The 15,681-nt window shown below is 50.3% G+C and overlaps 3 protein-coding genes across 7 annotated transcripts in view; 2 read left to right on the top strand and 1 right to left on the bottom strand.

Moving 5' to 3' along the window:
* Nucleotides 1–15,681, top strand: part of MTMR6 (myotubularin related protein 6) — an 821,484-nt gene that overhangs the window by 391,609 nt on the left and 414,194 nt on the right. The gene's annotated exons all lie outside the window — the stretch shown is intronic.
* The window catches only part of LOC309848517 (ral guanine nucleotide dissociation stimulator-like), a 729,203-nt gene that overhangs the window by 401,185 nt on the left and 312,337 nt on the right, over nucleotides 1–15,681 (top strand). The window lies entirely within an intron of this gene.
* LOC309848512 (uncharacterized protein) overlaps nucleotides 9,875–15,681 on the bottom strand; it is a 321,975-nt gene continuing 316,168 nt past the window's right edge. For all 3 annotated transcript variants that reach the window (XM_082700202.1, XM_082700201.1, XM_082700203.1), the window contains 6 exons: nucleotides 15,618–15,675; nucleotides 15,112–15,219; nucleotides 13,098–13,291; nucleotides 12,452–12,511; nucleotides 11,338–11,531; nucleotides 9,875–11,092 (listed from right to left, as the gene is read on the bottom strand). In XM_082700202.1, the coding sequence (XP_082556328.1) occupies nucleotides 9,885–11,092; nucleotides 11,338–11,531; nucleotides 12,452–12,511; nucleotides 13,098–13,291; nucleotides 15,112–15,204 (1,749 nt within the window). In that variant the 5' untranslated portion in view covers nucleotides 15,205–15,219; nucleotides 15,618–15,675 and the 3' untranslated portion in view covers nucleotides 9,875–9,884. The remainder of the gene's footprint in view (nucleotides 11,093–11,337; nucleotides 11,532–12,451; nucleotides 12,512–13,097; nucleotides 13,292–15,111; nucleotides 15,220–15,617; nucleotides 15,676–15,681) is intronic.

The following is a 15,681-nucleotide window of genomic DNA, read 5'->3' as shown; positions in this document are numbered from 1 at the left end:
CTGAAGAGGGTTAGGATCACTAACAATTGGTGACTTACCAGAGTTAAAGAGGAAAGAAAAAAAGGAAAAAGATTAAGTAGTGAAGGATAGTTACCAATTTTTAAGAAAATAGGTAGGACAACACAACCATGGTTGCCTATAAACTCTCTCTCTCTGACCTCTCTCCTATTGCTCCTACCTCAGTTTTCCCAAAGTGCGAGACATACTCTTGCTTCAAAATGGGCAACTGCTGTTCCTTCATCCTGGAAAAATATTCCCCAAATGTCCCCATGGCTTGCTCCCTCACCACCTCAGATCTTTGCCCAAATGGTAACGCTATAGTGATGGCTTCCCTGAGCATCCCACTTAGAATTATAACCCTATCCACATCTTGGCTCTCCTTAGTCCTCTTCCCTCCTCTATTTTTCCCCACAGAATTTATATCAGACACACAACATATTTATTTGCTTTGTCTTTTCCACTACAGATGTGTTCCCTGAGGGGTAAATATTTGTTAATTTGTTTACTTCACTACTGTACCCTCAGGGCCTAGGACATAGTAGGCATTCAATATATGTTTAATTAATGATTGAACAAGTGAATTAACAGTAGCATCAACAGCGGTACAGAGTGGGGAAAAAGTATGCAGAAAATGATTATGTGCACTTTTAAATATGCTCAATTAGAAGAGGTCACTGAGAAGAAAGATAAAATTGGAAGAGTAGCAGGGGGACCCTGGGTTTGCTTTATCCCTCAAACAGAGGAGCTCAACATCAAATCATTTTGAACAACTAGGAAATAGATTTGAGGATTAAGAAAATAATCTGCATAACTGGAGGGAAAGTGGCAGATGTGAGGTTTGGAGCTATGAACTAGGGGAGAGAAAAGCTGTGGTGCTGGGAAAGGGAGGGAGCCATTTTTTTAGAGTGAAGCCAGGGAGAGAGGGAGAGGGCAGGAGAAAGAACAGCATATAGGGTTCCTGCAATATGCTGGGGGGAGGGGATCCCCTGAATGACACTGAGAGAAATCAGTCCCCCTCCTGGAGTACATGTGGAAGAGGGATTTTGCTTTTCTGAGGACAAAAGGCCCCCTAGGAGCCACTGAGTGGCTGTTTAGCAGCAGGGGACAGAAGCATGTGTAGAGGGCAGATATGCTGGTCACAGCTTTCCACTGTGGGGCCCAACAGACTCCACTCTGTGTGACTGCTTTTATGGGACAGAATGGTGCTGGGCAAGCTGCAAGCCTCTCCTCCTAGGGAGAGAAGCAGGTCCACACCTTGCTGGGTCCTTAAAGATTTGGAGTTTTCAATACCAGCCATGGGACAAAGAGAAAACACATAACTGTGGCATAGGGTGTGCAGATGGCCAGGCACAGGGAACTTGAGGTGCAGTGATAGGATGAAAGCCTGGAACACAGGAGAAGAAGTTGTTCACTTTTTTATCAGGGCCTCCTAAACAGTAGCAGCAGTGAGTTTTCCCCCAGGTTGAGAGGGTGGGGTGATAGGATCTTCCACACATTCCCTTCCCCCCACCACCATGGTTGGACTTAGGAGAGAAACAGAACCTCCAGGGGAGGCTGGAGTCCCTTACATCAAACCCTGCCCTTGTGCACCCAGCAGGGGCATGTTTCCTAAGGCAGGTCTGACTGTGAACCAGCACAGGGGGCCTCTCCCTCAGAACAACATACGCTGCCCCACATGTACCAGGTCTACTAATCACAGAGTGCTCTAAAGCATCAGCTTCAGTTCTGGTGGAAATAGGACCAGGTTTTCTTTTCTTAAGAATTCTTTTATTTCTTTATTTTTATTTTCTTATTCCTTTGGCATTAGGCTTATAGTTTTTGTTCATTTGTTGGTTTGTTTCTTTTTTGCCTTTGTAGGATCAGCCTTCCCACCCCCCCTTTTCCTTCCTTCTTTCTCATTATTTGGAATCAGGGTTATAGTTGTTTGTCTGTCTGTTTTTTCTTCCTTTTCCTTTTCTCTTTTCTTAGATCAGCCCCCTCTTTTTTAGTTTTTTTTTTAATTAGGCTTATCTCAACAAACAAATCAAAGCACACCTAGTGAAAGGTTCAACCACCTCCCACTGCAAGCAAGGAGGAAGTCTGAGCAAACTGACCTGTGGAAAAGGGCAGCCAAAACACAACATCAGAGTGCACACCCCATCCAACAGAAACACTTCCTGAAGTGCAAGACCCTGGACAGTGTGTGATCCCTTCTTAATATAGTATTCCTCTTAGGAGCAGGAAACATAACATTCTTTCATGACATGCAAAAGACAGAAACCTAGACATAATGACAAGACAGAGGGATTCTCCCTAAAAGAAATAGCAGAAGAAATCACAGCCAGGGATTTCTCAAAACAGATATAAGCAATATATCTGAACAAGAATTTAGAATGACAGTCATAAGAATACTACCTGGGCTTCAAAGCAGCATAGAAGACACCAGAGAAATCCTCACTGCAGAGATAAAACTAGTCATGCTGAAATAAAAATGCTATAGCTGAGAGGCAGAACCAACTGGATGTAATCACAATGAGGATGGAAGAGGCAGAGAACCAAATAGGTGATACAGAGTGAAAATTATGGAAAATAACAAAGCTGAAAAGAAGAGGGAAAGAAAACATCATGAATACAAACTTAGGGAATTTAGTGATTCAACAATGTGCAATATTATCTGTATCACAGGAGTCTCAGAAGAATAAAAGTGTGAAAATGGGGCAGAAAGTTTATTTGAACAAATTATAGCAGACAATTTCCCTAATCGGGGGAAGGAAACCGGCATTTATGTCCAAGAGTCACAGAGAACTCCCCTCAAAACCCAAACAGAACAGGTCAACACCAAGATATATTAGAGTGAAACTCACAAAACAAAAAAGATAAGGTGAGAATTCTGAAAGTAGCAAGGGGCAAAAGGTCCTTAACCTACAAGGGTGGACACATAAGGTTAGCTGCAGACCTGTCCACAAAAACATAGCTGGCCAGAAATAAGCAGCATGATATATTCAACACGCTGACTGGGAAAAATAACACAGCCAAGCAGCAAAGCTATCATTAAGAATGGAGGGAAAGATAAAAAAGAGTTTTCAAGATAAGCAAAAACTAAAGGAGTTCATGAACACTAAACCAGCTCTGCAAGTAATACTAAAAGGGATTTTAAAGCAGGAAATAGATAACAAAAGTTACAGGAACTTTTTAAACCATTTTTAAAAGGAACACAGACAATCTACAGGAACAGCGATTTTACAAGTAATACAATGGCAGTAAATTCATATCTATCAGTAATTACTCTGAATGTAAATAGGCTCAATGCTCTAATCAAAATACACACGGCTTCAGAATGGATTAAAAAAGAAAAAAAAACCACCAAGATGCTGCTTACAAGAGACTCATTTTAGACCAACTGACACCTCCAGACTGAAAGTGAGGGGCTGGAGGACCAGGCTAATGGACACCATGCTAATGAATCATGCTAGTGGACATCAAAACAAAGCTGGAATAGCCATACTTACATCAGAAAAACTGTATTTTAAACCAAAAACTGTAGTAAGAGATGAAGAAGAGTACTGTATTATAATAAAGGGGTCTATCCAACAAGCTCTAACAGATACAAATATTTATACCTCCAACTTGAGAGCAGCCAAATATATTAATGAATTAGTAACTTGCACAAGCACACTCACTCCTGTGTGCACACATGTGTTCATCAGTGCTCATATTCTGGAGTCCCAGAAGACAACAGCCCCACCTACAAAGGGCTGGGTAGTAGCTTCTCAAGAACTTAGGCTTCGAATTTTCAGTGAAATCCCTTAGTAAGGGAATGACCTTGGCCCTTAGCCATTGGCCCTTGGCCCTTGGCCCTTGGGTGGGAACAAGTTATGCGGATGATAGGGCTATGGATACATCCAAGGGGAGGCACCTACCTGAAGGAGCCTACTGCAAAGTTTCCATCGACAGCCAGGTGCATGATTGAAACACTTAGGTGTCTACCCCTGTCTGGGACATTCCTGGCTTAAAAGTGTTCAAGGGGTGAAGTGGGGTGATATCCCAGGTGTGACAGCATGATCTCAAGATCCCGGTGGTCCCCAGAAGACCAGGTGGGGCCCGAATGCTTCTGAGTTCCCAGACATCAGTTAGGGAAAATGGCTGAAAACCATGAAGCTACGTCCTGGCTTTCTACTCTGTAAAGCCCTGTAGTCCGAATCACAGCATAGTTGGGTGATCACTTTCCTGGGAGAGGTCCAGAAGAAGCAGGAGCTTGGTGAGACCTCTGACACCTCGCAGGTCTGGTGTTGGTCTGTGTCACTGGAATCCATAGAACCTGGAGTGGGTGGTTCCCACCTCCTGGGTGACTCTGCTGGTTAAGCAACTGCCTTCAGCTCAGGTCATGATCCCAGATTCCTGGGATCGAATCCCACATAGGGCTTCAGCTCCATGGGGAGTCTGCTTCTCCCTCTGACCTTCTCCGCTCTCATGCACTCTCTCACTCAAATAAATAAAATCTTTAAAAATAAAACAAAACAAAACAATTGGAATTGGAACTCAGTCACGTGCCTGAGATAAAAATGCCTCGTCCCTGGCAGGGTGAACCCAGAGTTCTGACAGAATCCGAGGAGATAAGACCGGTGGAATGTTTTTTTCTGTGCAGGCTCACTGAAGAGCTGGGTGTGAATTTTCAGCTCCGGGGTAGGGAGCAGGGTGCGGTGACATTCACCTCAGCCATCGGTGCTGCAAGTCTGCAGGGAGTAAAACAGCGGCACTTACTGGAACCCAGGGCCCGTCTCTGCTGCTTGGGCCAGCTGCAGTTGCACCAGGGGAAGTCCACCTGAGGATCAGGGCAAGAGCCCCTCCCCTAGAAGGCCATCAGGAACAGCTCACCCCTCTCAAGTTCACTGATCAGAGAGGGCTGCAAAGCTGCAGAGCTCAGGGAAATCACTAGGTAGCATTCTTTGTATTTTTATTTTGTAGGCTTTTGTTTATTTTTTCAGGTTTTTCTTACTTTTCATCTCCTTTTAAATAATTTTTATTAGACAGCAAATTCACCTAGAACAGGGAGCCTGAACTTCATCGTGGCTGTTCAGCATAGAACTTTTAGGATTTTCTAATGCTTGTTTCTTCCCCAGATCTATATACTGCACAGGATGTCCAAGGTGTGGCTATAGAGGAATTACTTGGTGTTCCACTGTTTCTTGTGTATGTTTACATCTAAAATAGTCTACCATGTGTCACAAGGCACTGATACAGACTATAAATGCTGCAAGTCATGAGACTTGGGAACAGGGGACAGGGGAATCATTTCCTGAGATCATATCATATGTCATATTGATAGATAGGAGGGAGTTCAGAGGACAGTGATCAGCCAACTGAGAGAACTTAGAAATCATATTAAATAAGAAATGATGAAAAAGGAAGAAAAAATTGTGAACGCAGAAAAGGGAAGATCTTGAGTTGGATTGAGTGTGTACAGAGGGAAGTGGGACAAAAGGGACTCCTTATACTTCACAGGCATTTGAGTAGATGAGTTGACGTGGGGATAGGTTCCTTGCCTGCGTCTTTAGGATGCAGAATAACCATCCAAGGTGCATGTGCTGGGAGGGAGTTTCAGCTCAATAGAAGGAAGAGCTTTCAAGGTGAAAGCTACCAGTGGAGTGGGTGTCCTTAATATTTGATGTATTCTAGTAGATGAGTCCATCCACTGGGGATATCTTGCTAGATAGGCACCTAGTCACATGCTCCTTACAGTCTTCTTTTAAAAGTAATTGACTAGCTCATTGATTAATCACAAAGATTGCCCAAAGAAGTATAACTTTGATTTAAAATGAAATAAAGCTCAGGGATTTATTATAGTGGAGAGAAGCTGGGTCAGATGCCAGTTGAGGAACGGGGCTGGGCAAGACGGAGGAGTTGTGCTGGAGGCCACGGTTGGGAAAAGATCACATGAGAGAGCAAAATACGGTTGTCAAAAGTGGGGCAATGTGTGAAGGTAAGTTTATTCACTTGTCCACTCACTCTACAAGCATTTATTTGCTGGGAGGTTTATATAATGGAAGTCCATATACTTGCTTAAAATAAACGCACTAGAACTGCATGCATTAATAAGGATGTAGCTCAAAAGCTAAATGGTGAACGAAAAAAGCAAGTCATAGAAGAATAGAGAATATAGGATTCCAATAATACCAAGTAGAATAATACATAAAATTAAAAAATGTGTAGAAACACATAAAATGGTGGTAGACCCTTGCACCCTTTGAGCAAAAGAAGGGAATTACTGACTTAAAATTCACGCGATGCGTACCTCTCGTAGGGAGGAAAGGGGTGTGATCAGAGAAAAGCACACAAGGGCTTCTAAGATACCGGAGAAGGTTTGGCTCTTAATTTGGTGGTGGATACACAGGGACTGGGTTCCTTACTCACACGGTCTAAGCACTCTTTTGAATGTAAGATATAGTTACAATGATGAAAAGCAAAGCAAAGAGAAAGCAAAGGTGAGCATTTAGACTGAAGGGACACACAAGGTCTTAAGCAGTATAGATACAGATAAGTCCACATATGGACATAGTGGAGCCCGATGACAGAACATCACACGCACAGAGAGGTATTCAAAACACTGAAAAGCACTTTGACTGACAAAAGACTTATCAGCAAGGACAGATGCCAGCAGCTATGTGAGTGACATCCTCAAACTGAACAGCCCGGGGACACCCCAGCTGTCCGGCATCTACTCCGTAGCCCTCAGCCTGTGGTCTTTGCTGCCCTACCCCGCAGCAGAATCCATTCTCTTAAAAGTCAGCCGTGACACAGACTGACTGAGGGATGTGTTTACAGCCAGTCACCTCTCCAGGAATGTTCTCTCAACAGGGAGATGTTTTCAGCTGGGAAAAAACGTCCCTGTTTTCGGGCAGTCTGTTTCGCTGGAAACAAAATTCCACATCCAACCCCCGGCCTGGAGACTTCCCTGAACTCAAGGGGCAGTGGTGCCACCTCTGACTGGGGCTTGGCCTGGGTCTGTTGTCTGACGACGCTGTGCCTTGGCACTGAGGACTCTCCCAGTCCCAGCCAGCCTGTGTCTGGGCAGGAGGAGGTTTCTCCCTGGGTACAAAGGCTCATGGAACCTCAGAGTTGAGAAGTCCCTTCTGAAGCATCTGGACGCAACCTTCTTGTGAGGTTGGGCCCACAAGCCTGGCAAGCCCTGCGTTCAAATCCTGCCTATGACTCAATGGGGAGCATGGAGAGGGGCAGGTTCTTAAAGCCTTGGTTTCCTTCGGAGTCCAACAGAGACAGCATTTTGCCCTTCCTCATGGGCTTGTTAGGGGGATTGACTGTCATGATTCATGCTCTCAAAAGATACTCAGTAATCCTCAGCTTGACCTGCTCAGAGTAGCCCCCTGGGAGCACGTTGCCGTCATGGGCTCTGGGCCTCTGCCCTACTGTGTCCCTTCAGCCTGCCAATCCAGACTCCCCTGACCCAGTCGTCCTTCCAGAAAGCCTTCCTGCCCGCCAGTATGGGATCCCACTACACTGGTGCTCACCCATCAGACCCAGGCCAGCCCTGGGGCAGGACGTCCCCCAGAGCTAGTGTCCTGGACATGGACAGTCCTCCGTGTGGAGACTGGCAAGCTGGAGCCCGCTGTGCTGCCACCTGTTTTTAGAACAAATATTGGGGTGCCTTGTGATGGGGCTCTTTCTCCCCAAAGCAGGGAAATGAGCTGCCCCCAGTTCCATCACGCCTGTCCCACTCTTCCCCCACTGTGGAACCATTGGTACATAGCGCCTTAGGCCTCCTTGACTGCCAGGGCCCCAGAGCCTTTTCGTGGCTGGAGTTGAAAATGTTTGATGGAGGTCAGTTTGGTTTTTGATGGACCTGTTGGTGGGATGAAGCCTGGGCACTCCCTGCAAGCCAACACGAAGCCTGAGCCCCTGACCAGTAAGGCAGCGCACAGCCCACGGCAGCCCCTCCCCTAGTGCTCAGAGCTCCCCTTTCTCACTGAGTCCCACTCGCTGGTGTTTCTCTCTCTTCCTGCAGGGAGAGCCCCAAATGTCCTCTCTCTGAGGATCTATCTTGTGTGCCTGGTTAGCTCCATCTTCTGGCGGGCAAGACAGGAGTTACTGACGACGACCTCTATTAGAGCGTCAGATCAAGGGGACTCCCCCTTACCCGACTTTGTGGGAGAGGAGGGGTGTCAGCAGGAAGCCCGGCCCCCTCTCTCACACAAGTTTAACTTGAGGGATACCAAGGTTGGGGTTGGCAGGGTCAGGGGGTCACAGCCAGAAGATCCTGAGGGTGTGGATGAGCTCTGTCCAGTGCCAAAGGCCCTGGTTGAGGCTCTGTCCATCCTGCAGCTTCCATGAGCAGCCGACGTGCATTGTAAAGGCCTCTCTTGCTCACACAGTTCATGTGGCTCTTGCTGTTGCCACTAAAACTCCATCTGCATGAACACTTGTCTGTCACCCACTGACCGGCACTGTCCTTGGAGGTTCGTCCCTGAGAGGATGGGGTTCAGCCAGGAAGGACAGGGAGCAAGCCGAGAGGAGTGGCCTGGCCTGTGCCCCTCTGCTGGCCTGGAGGAGGGTCTGGTTGCGCCAGTGAGAGTCTGGGTGATTGAGCCCGGGGGGCTGGAGTGGCTGGAGCGTGTCACCAGACAGGGCATGGGTGAGGTGTGTTCCAGGACACGGGGCAGGGGAGCATCTGGGAGAGGACATATGAGGGCGCTGTGGGCAGCCTCCCCAATGCTCTATGGTCACTCCCAGGGCCCCGACGTCATCACTGCTGGCTTGTCCTCCTCATGATTTCAGGTCTCATCTATAGAATCCTGGATCCCTCCAAAGCAATGCTTCTTCCTAATGAAGACAGCATAAAGGAGCCAGCAGCCAGTCCCCTAAAAATGTGGGTAAAGCGTGTTCCAGTGTTGGTGTTTACAGGAATCATTCCTAAAGAAACAGACATTTATGGCACAGACGTGCTTATTGCTTACATTATGAGAGTCAAAGAACTGGAAATGAATTAGTTGTTCAACAGAGGGGTTTCCAGAATGCTGTCACTGAGAATGCCCAAGGGGACAGAGGGACAGTGTCTGTCCACTGAGGGGACATAAGGAAGAACAAGAGCACAGCCCCGGAACCTTCCCTGCCCCACTCTGTCACGTACATGTGAGCACATGTGCACACACGCGCACACACACACACACACACACACACACACTACATTTAAAGGGTAAGGCAGAGAAGAAGGATGCCGTGTATTATAGGGGATTATTCATTGGTAGAAGGAACATGCCTTCTTTTTTTCATCTTTAAATCATTATTTACTAAATAAACATAGTCTGGATAAAGCCTAAAGAACTCTTTTATGACCTAACTTGTTAGCAAGAGGAGAATATTTAGATATAATTTTAATACTTGATAACATGCCCATTAGAATAGTTGAAACGTAGACTATCCAGAAAAATGAAAGCATGTAAAGGTGTCTCATGGACCCAGACATTTCTCTCATGGTTTCTGCTTTTCAAGGCATGCTTCTAAATGGGAAACCTAGCTCAGAATGAAAATAGTTCATTTGGGGGCTTCCCGTGATCTTTGTTCTTTCAGGAACATTCCTATGTAATAAAATGTTATTTGTATAACAAAGTTTGCAAAGAGGGGAATCACACTTATGTTCTGCAGACACACAGAGAAGGCCATATTGTAGGATTCCAGCAGAGGAAAATCCAAGTCGAGGTGAAGTGGCCGAGACAGAGAGCAGAGCAGCGGTTACAGGGACTGGGTGAGGGACAGACCAGTGAGCGATGAGGAGCGCCGGTGTCTCTGCGATGGAAACGTCATAGAACGACATGGTTGTGCAACACCCTGAATGGACCTAATGAGACCTCCATATCCCACTGCAAAGAATGCGAGTAAAATGTTATGTAAACTCAAATTCTATCTTTAATTAAATCTAGTATGTAATTATATACATACACACAAAAGAGAAGAAATACAAAAAAAGCAATGAGGGGGATGGGAAAGACATGCTTTCTGGTTGTAGCAAGCATGAGGTGCTCCTCTGGAGCGAAGCCTGCTTGCTCCACGGAGGCAGGGGGCGGCAGCTCGGGAGCCGAGCCTGCTTGCTCCACGGAGGCAGGGGGCGGCAGCTCGGGGGCCGAGCCTGCTTGCTCCACGGAGGCAGGGGGCGGCAGCTCGGGAGCCGAGCCTGCTTGCTCCACGGAGGCAGGGGGCGGCAGCTCTGGGGCCGAGCCTGCTTGCTCCACGGAGGCAGGGGGCGGCAGCTCTGGGGCCGAGCCTGCTTGCTCCACGGAGGCAGGGGGCGGCAGCTCTGGGGCCGAGACTGCTTGCTCCACGGAGGCAGGGGGCGGCAGCTCTGGGGCCGAGACTGCTTGCTCCACGGAGGCAGGGGGCGGCAGCTCTGCGGGCGAGCCTGCTTGCTCCACGGAGGCAGGGGGCGGCAGCTCTGGGGCCGAGCCTGCTTGCTCCACGGAGGCAGGGGGTGGCAGCTCGGGGGCCGAGCCTGCTTGCTCCACGGAGGCAGGGGGCGGCAGCTCTGGGGCGGAGCCTGCTTGCTCCACGGAGGCAGGGGGCGGCAGCTCGGGGGCCGAGCCTGCTTGCTCCACGGAGGCAGGGGGCGGCAGCTCGGGGGCCGAGCCTGCTTGCTCCACGGAGGCAGGGGGCGGCAGCTCGGGGGCCGAGCCTGCTTGCTCCACGGAGGCAGGGGGCGGCAGCTCGGGGGCCGAGCCTGCTTGCTCCACGGAGGCAGGGGGCGGCAGCTCGGGGGCCGAGCCTGCTTGCTCCACGGAGGCAGGGGGCGGCAGCTCGGGGACCGAGCCTGCTTGCTCCACGGAGGCAGGGGGCGGCAGCTCGGGGGCAGGACCCTGCTGGTCATCCAGGAAAGTCAAAAGGCCTTGTGGCTCTTCCGTGGCAGAGAAGTGAACGAGGGCCCTGACGACCATCTGCCCTGGCCCCAACGGGTCAGGGGGGGTCACTGGTCTTCCTATCCCATAGTGAGCAGCTGCAGCAGGGATGGCGGGGACCAGCTCAGGCCCCAGAGGTGCAGCGGGTGCCAGAGTGGCTGCTGGAACAACTTCCCGAGACTCATCCTGATCTGGCTCTGGGGCCGGTGATGTAGCTCCAAGAAGAGAAAGCATCATCAGCTTGATTGACTTCCCTCTCGCCTTTCCCTTTCCCCACCACTCAGCATGGCCTGTGTTCAAGACCCAGCCCCTGGAAGGTGTCCCCAACAGAACCCCATGGGGACAGGGATCTGAGATAACTCACTCCTCTCGGCCCAACTACAATCTACGGAGGCTTCCTCAGGGTGGCCCACCCTGCCTCCTCCTCAGGCCCACATCAGTCAACCCCAGTCCTCCTCACCCCCAGCCTCTGGTTCTGTGGTCTCAGCGCTCTGCCTTTCTGGCAGCAGAAGCTGGGCACGGCGCAGCAGGTCCGAGCCAGGTGCATTGACCTGCAGGTAGGCCAGTAGAGCATGCAAGTTGGGATACTCTGGAGGCTGCACAAAATCCCCTGGATACCTTTCCACCCACATATCCAGGATGGCATAGATGGCCCTGGGGACAGACATAGAGGCAGAGAAGTCAGAGGACAGGGTACGCATCCAAACCAATATCCCAGGGAACCTATGTGGGAACCTGGGCCCCTGGGCTTCCAGCTCCTGTCCGAGACCAGTCAGACTCCTTGTCCACCTGCGACCTGGCAGTCCTGCCTGAGACAGGCCTGCTCCCAGACGGTGGGCTGGCTAAAAGCCTCTGGGAGTGGGAGTCCTTGATCAATGGGGTGAGCATTTCTGGACTTTTTAGGGGAGCTGGACACACTCCTCAGTCTGTCTCCTTGCCCACGAGCCACTTGAATTCAACTGCATGTGTCCAGGGAGGGGTGGTGTCTGGCCTCTTAATTACCCTCACTGCACTCGCCTCTGCTCCGTGAAGATCCAACCGAGGAGGGAACAAAGGGACTCTGTCTCTAGCCAGGCCTTCCCAGGACCCTCCCCATACCTCCACCGTTACCTCCTCTGCCCAGTCACTAGGTGCCATGAGAGTGGGTCTGTTTCCACTGACACTCACCTCCCACAGGGTGTGGGATGGCTGCTGCTCCCTGGGCTCTACTGGGTCACCACTCTCCCTGAGCCCCCTCTGAGCACCGAGTGCAGGTGCCAACAGACTGCTGTGTGATGGTTCCTAAATCCTGCGTTCTGGGTCCCAGAATTGGGGCAGAGAGAGGGCTGGGAGGGGGCAGGGATGGAGCATGACCCACTCAGGGGTTGAAGCTGTCCTCCATGCCCCTCTGCTCACACACCTACCCCAGGTCCACAGGGCACCTTCCCAGTTTCCAGTAGAAGCTCTCAGACCTTTACCGTAAAGCAGGAATCACAGAGGTGTGCGTGAAGGTCCAGTAGCCCCTCGAACTCACAGTACCCTTACTGCCCTGCTGGAGAGGGAAGGCCCTCCTGGAGCAGCCAAAGCTTACTCACATGTCGCGCTGGTCCTGGTGTCCGCCGTCCTCGCCATACGTGGAGTAATAGCGTCCGAATCTAGAGGAGGCCAGGGGGCATCACATGAGATGTCTGTGGATGTTGGCTCTCACCGCCTGACCCTCGACTAGCCTGCAGCCCTGGGGTGCTGTCTGTTCTGTGCAGGGATCCCATTCAGCTCCGAGACAATCGCCTCCACCTACTGGGGCTTCCTGAATGCTTGCTGAATGAAAGGGCCCCAACCAGCCCATCACCGACATCTGAGTTGCCCTGGCCCCTGCTCACCCTCAGGGTTGCCTGCTCTGGATTCACCCACACACAGACCCCAGAAGGAATCTCAGATCTCCCTTTCAGTGGCAAAGGAGCCCAGCTCAAGATCACAGTGAGAGTCAGGAATGAGGCAGAGGTTTCATCATGAGGGGCACAGGAGTGAGCAAAGAGCATGCCCACAGGCCCAACAGCAGACTTTTCCACTGGCGCAGGCTACCAAGTGTTCTTTCCCTACAAGACGCCACTGAATCCCTATAATACCTCTGCCCCAGTTAGGAGCAAGGGAAGCTTGGGGAAGCTTGGGGTCCTGCCAAGTCTCACAACCAGGCATTGGCCAAATCCCATGGAGCAGTTAGGGGCAGGGGAGGGTGCTCACCTTGCAAAGAGGAGGCCCAGCACCTCCTGGGTGGTAGCAAGGGTGCGATGTATTTCGAGAAACATGTGAACATAGTTTAGATCTTGTTTTATGACGGCAGTCACCAGGTAATCTATTATGGCCTCCAATGAACTGGCACGAGTGTTCCATACTATCAAGGTCTTATTCCTCTTCCTCGTTGAGCCATTTTTCCCCTGAGGTGAATCAGAGGAGACATGAGTCAGTGCTGTGGCCACCAGGAGGGTTGGGGCTTGGAGGGCAGAATGAGCCCCCAGATCTCAGGGACTTCGGCAAGAGGTGGGACAAGAGAGCCCAGAGTCCGAAAAAGAATCGGGTGACTCAGTGTCTCATTGGGTTCAGCCTAAGGCTCTTGGTTTTGCTTCAGGTCATGCTCTCCATGTCCTGAGGCTGCGTTCCTCGTAGGGCTGTGTCCATAGGGCAGTGTCTGCTTGAGGATTCTGTCTCTCCCTCTGCTTCTCCCCACTCTCCCCCGGACTCCCTCTCAATCCATCCATCAACCAATCAATTAAGAACCCTTTAAGGAAGGGGTGTCTGGGTGGCTCAATGGGTTAAAGCCTCTGCCTTTGGCTTAGGTCATGATCTCAGGGTTCTGGGATCGAGCCCCGCATTGGGCTCTCTACTCGGTGGGGAGCCTACTTCCCCTCTCTGTCTCAGCCTGCCTCTCTGCCTACTTGTGATCTCTGTCTGTCAAATAAAGAAATAAAATTAAAAGAAAGAAAGAAAGAAAGAGAGAGAGAGAAAGAAAGAAAGAAACCTTAAAGCAAAAGAGAATATGTTCTTGGTATCCATACAAAGAATTGAAAAGGGGTGCCTGGGTGGCTCAGTGGGTTAAGCCGCTGCCTTTGGCTCAGGTCATGATCTCAGGGTCCTGGGATCGAGTCCCACATCGGGCTCTCTGCTCAGCGGGGAGCCTGCTTCTCTCTCTCTCTCTCTCTCTCTCTCTCTGCCTGCTTCGCCATCTACTTGTGATTTCTGTCAAATAAATAAATAAAATCTTTAAAAAAAAAAAAAAGAATTGAAAAAAATGATGTCTGAACTTGCTAGTATCTCAGGTCCTTTTGTGAGCGGAGTATTGGTAGCACGTCCCTGCATGAGTGGCATGGATCCTGTGATTTCTGATGACATAGCCCCATTGTTTTTATTTTTTTAAAGATTATTTATTTATTTATTTATTTGACAGAGAGAGGTCACAAGTAGGCAGAGAGGCAGCCAGACAGAGACGGGGAAGCAGGTTCCCCGCTGAGCAGAGACCCCAACGTGGGCCTTGATCCCAGGATCGTGAGACCATGACCTGAGCTGCAGGCAGAGGCTGAAACCACTGAGCCACCCTGGCACCCAACATATCTCATTCTTGAGATGAGAACACAGATGTTTTAGGTGAGAGGGCTTAGGATAGGAGGGCACGGAGGCTGTAGGATGCAGCACTGTTCATTGGCCACAGAAGGGGATTATATCCAGTCCTGCCCCTGTAAAGGGCTCGATGCTGGTGATAAATGACTGGCCTTCTGGACTACCATGCAGTGCAGTGAGGCCCCTGTTCCTGACCCTAGGGGACCCAAAGATGTGTTCCATCAAAACAAAAGCACAGAGCAAGAGACAGAGTACCATGGGCCCCATATCCCTTTGGATCAGAGTCTCCCAACTCACCCTTGCAAATGATCATTTGCAAGATTTGTATAACATGAGGAAGTACTGTTGGGCCACCTGGGAGCACGAGTTAGGAAAATGCCTAGCACAGGGCAAAAGGAGTCTAGATAAACGGGATGAGATCTGGTCTAAAGTCTCTTTAATGATATTCCTATAAGTATGTGGACAATGGCTCTACTTCTGTCCAAGGCGTGGGCAGGACCATGAGGGCCAGTTTGGGGAAGAGATGGGATGCAGATTCACAGGAGTACAGGACTCTAGGAGGCCAGGCTGGCTTCTAGTAAGTGGGGCCCTTGGTGCTGCATCGGATTCCCAGGGGTCGCATCTCCCCAGCACCTGCACTCACCCTGAGCCAGCGCCAGACTCTGTTGGCCGTGTGCGGCTTCTTGTCCTTTGGGGAATGAGAGCACGGGATGTCAACATTCAGCTCTTGCACCATGTCCTCTGGAGCGTTCTGTAAAGACAGTGCCCGGCAGCCAGGCCGGAGACCTTAGAGCCCTGTCTGGAGGCCTTTGCTGGTCTTCAGACCCAGGGCGCTCCATTCCAGACACACCTCAGCCCAGGTGGCAGAGCCCTCCCCCAAGGAGAGAAACGTGGCCCAGCTTCAGGGCCTTGGATGTGCTCTGGCACAGCTAAGAGGCACCTCAGGAATCCCCGGTGTACCCTGCCCACCCTGACATTGGTGTGAACAAGAAGGGATCACCAGGGTATCCACTGTGCTCACCCTCCTCCAGCCCATGGGCGGGAACCCCCACATATCCCTCCTCCCCTCAAACTCCAGAGGAAGGGATGGGGCTTCCCTAGGACGGTTCAGAGGGGTGGGCATCGCCTAGTCTCCTCAGTAGTAAGTACCTTATGGCGTCTCCCTCGAAATGTGTTGAGGCATCGGGGGGGTGGTTTCAGCCAATGTCTACAG

The sequence above is a fragment of the Mustela nivalis genome (genome assembly GCF_964662115.1).
Source record: "Mustela nivalis genome assembly, chromosome: 15".
Taxonomy (NCBI): Eukaryota; Metazoa; Chordata; class Mammalia; order Carnivora; family Mustelidae; genus Mustela; species Mustela nivalis.
The sequence above is the reverse complement of the archived record's forward strand: the minus strand, read 5'-3'. Positions and strand labels throughout refer to the sequence as shown.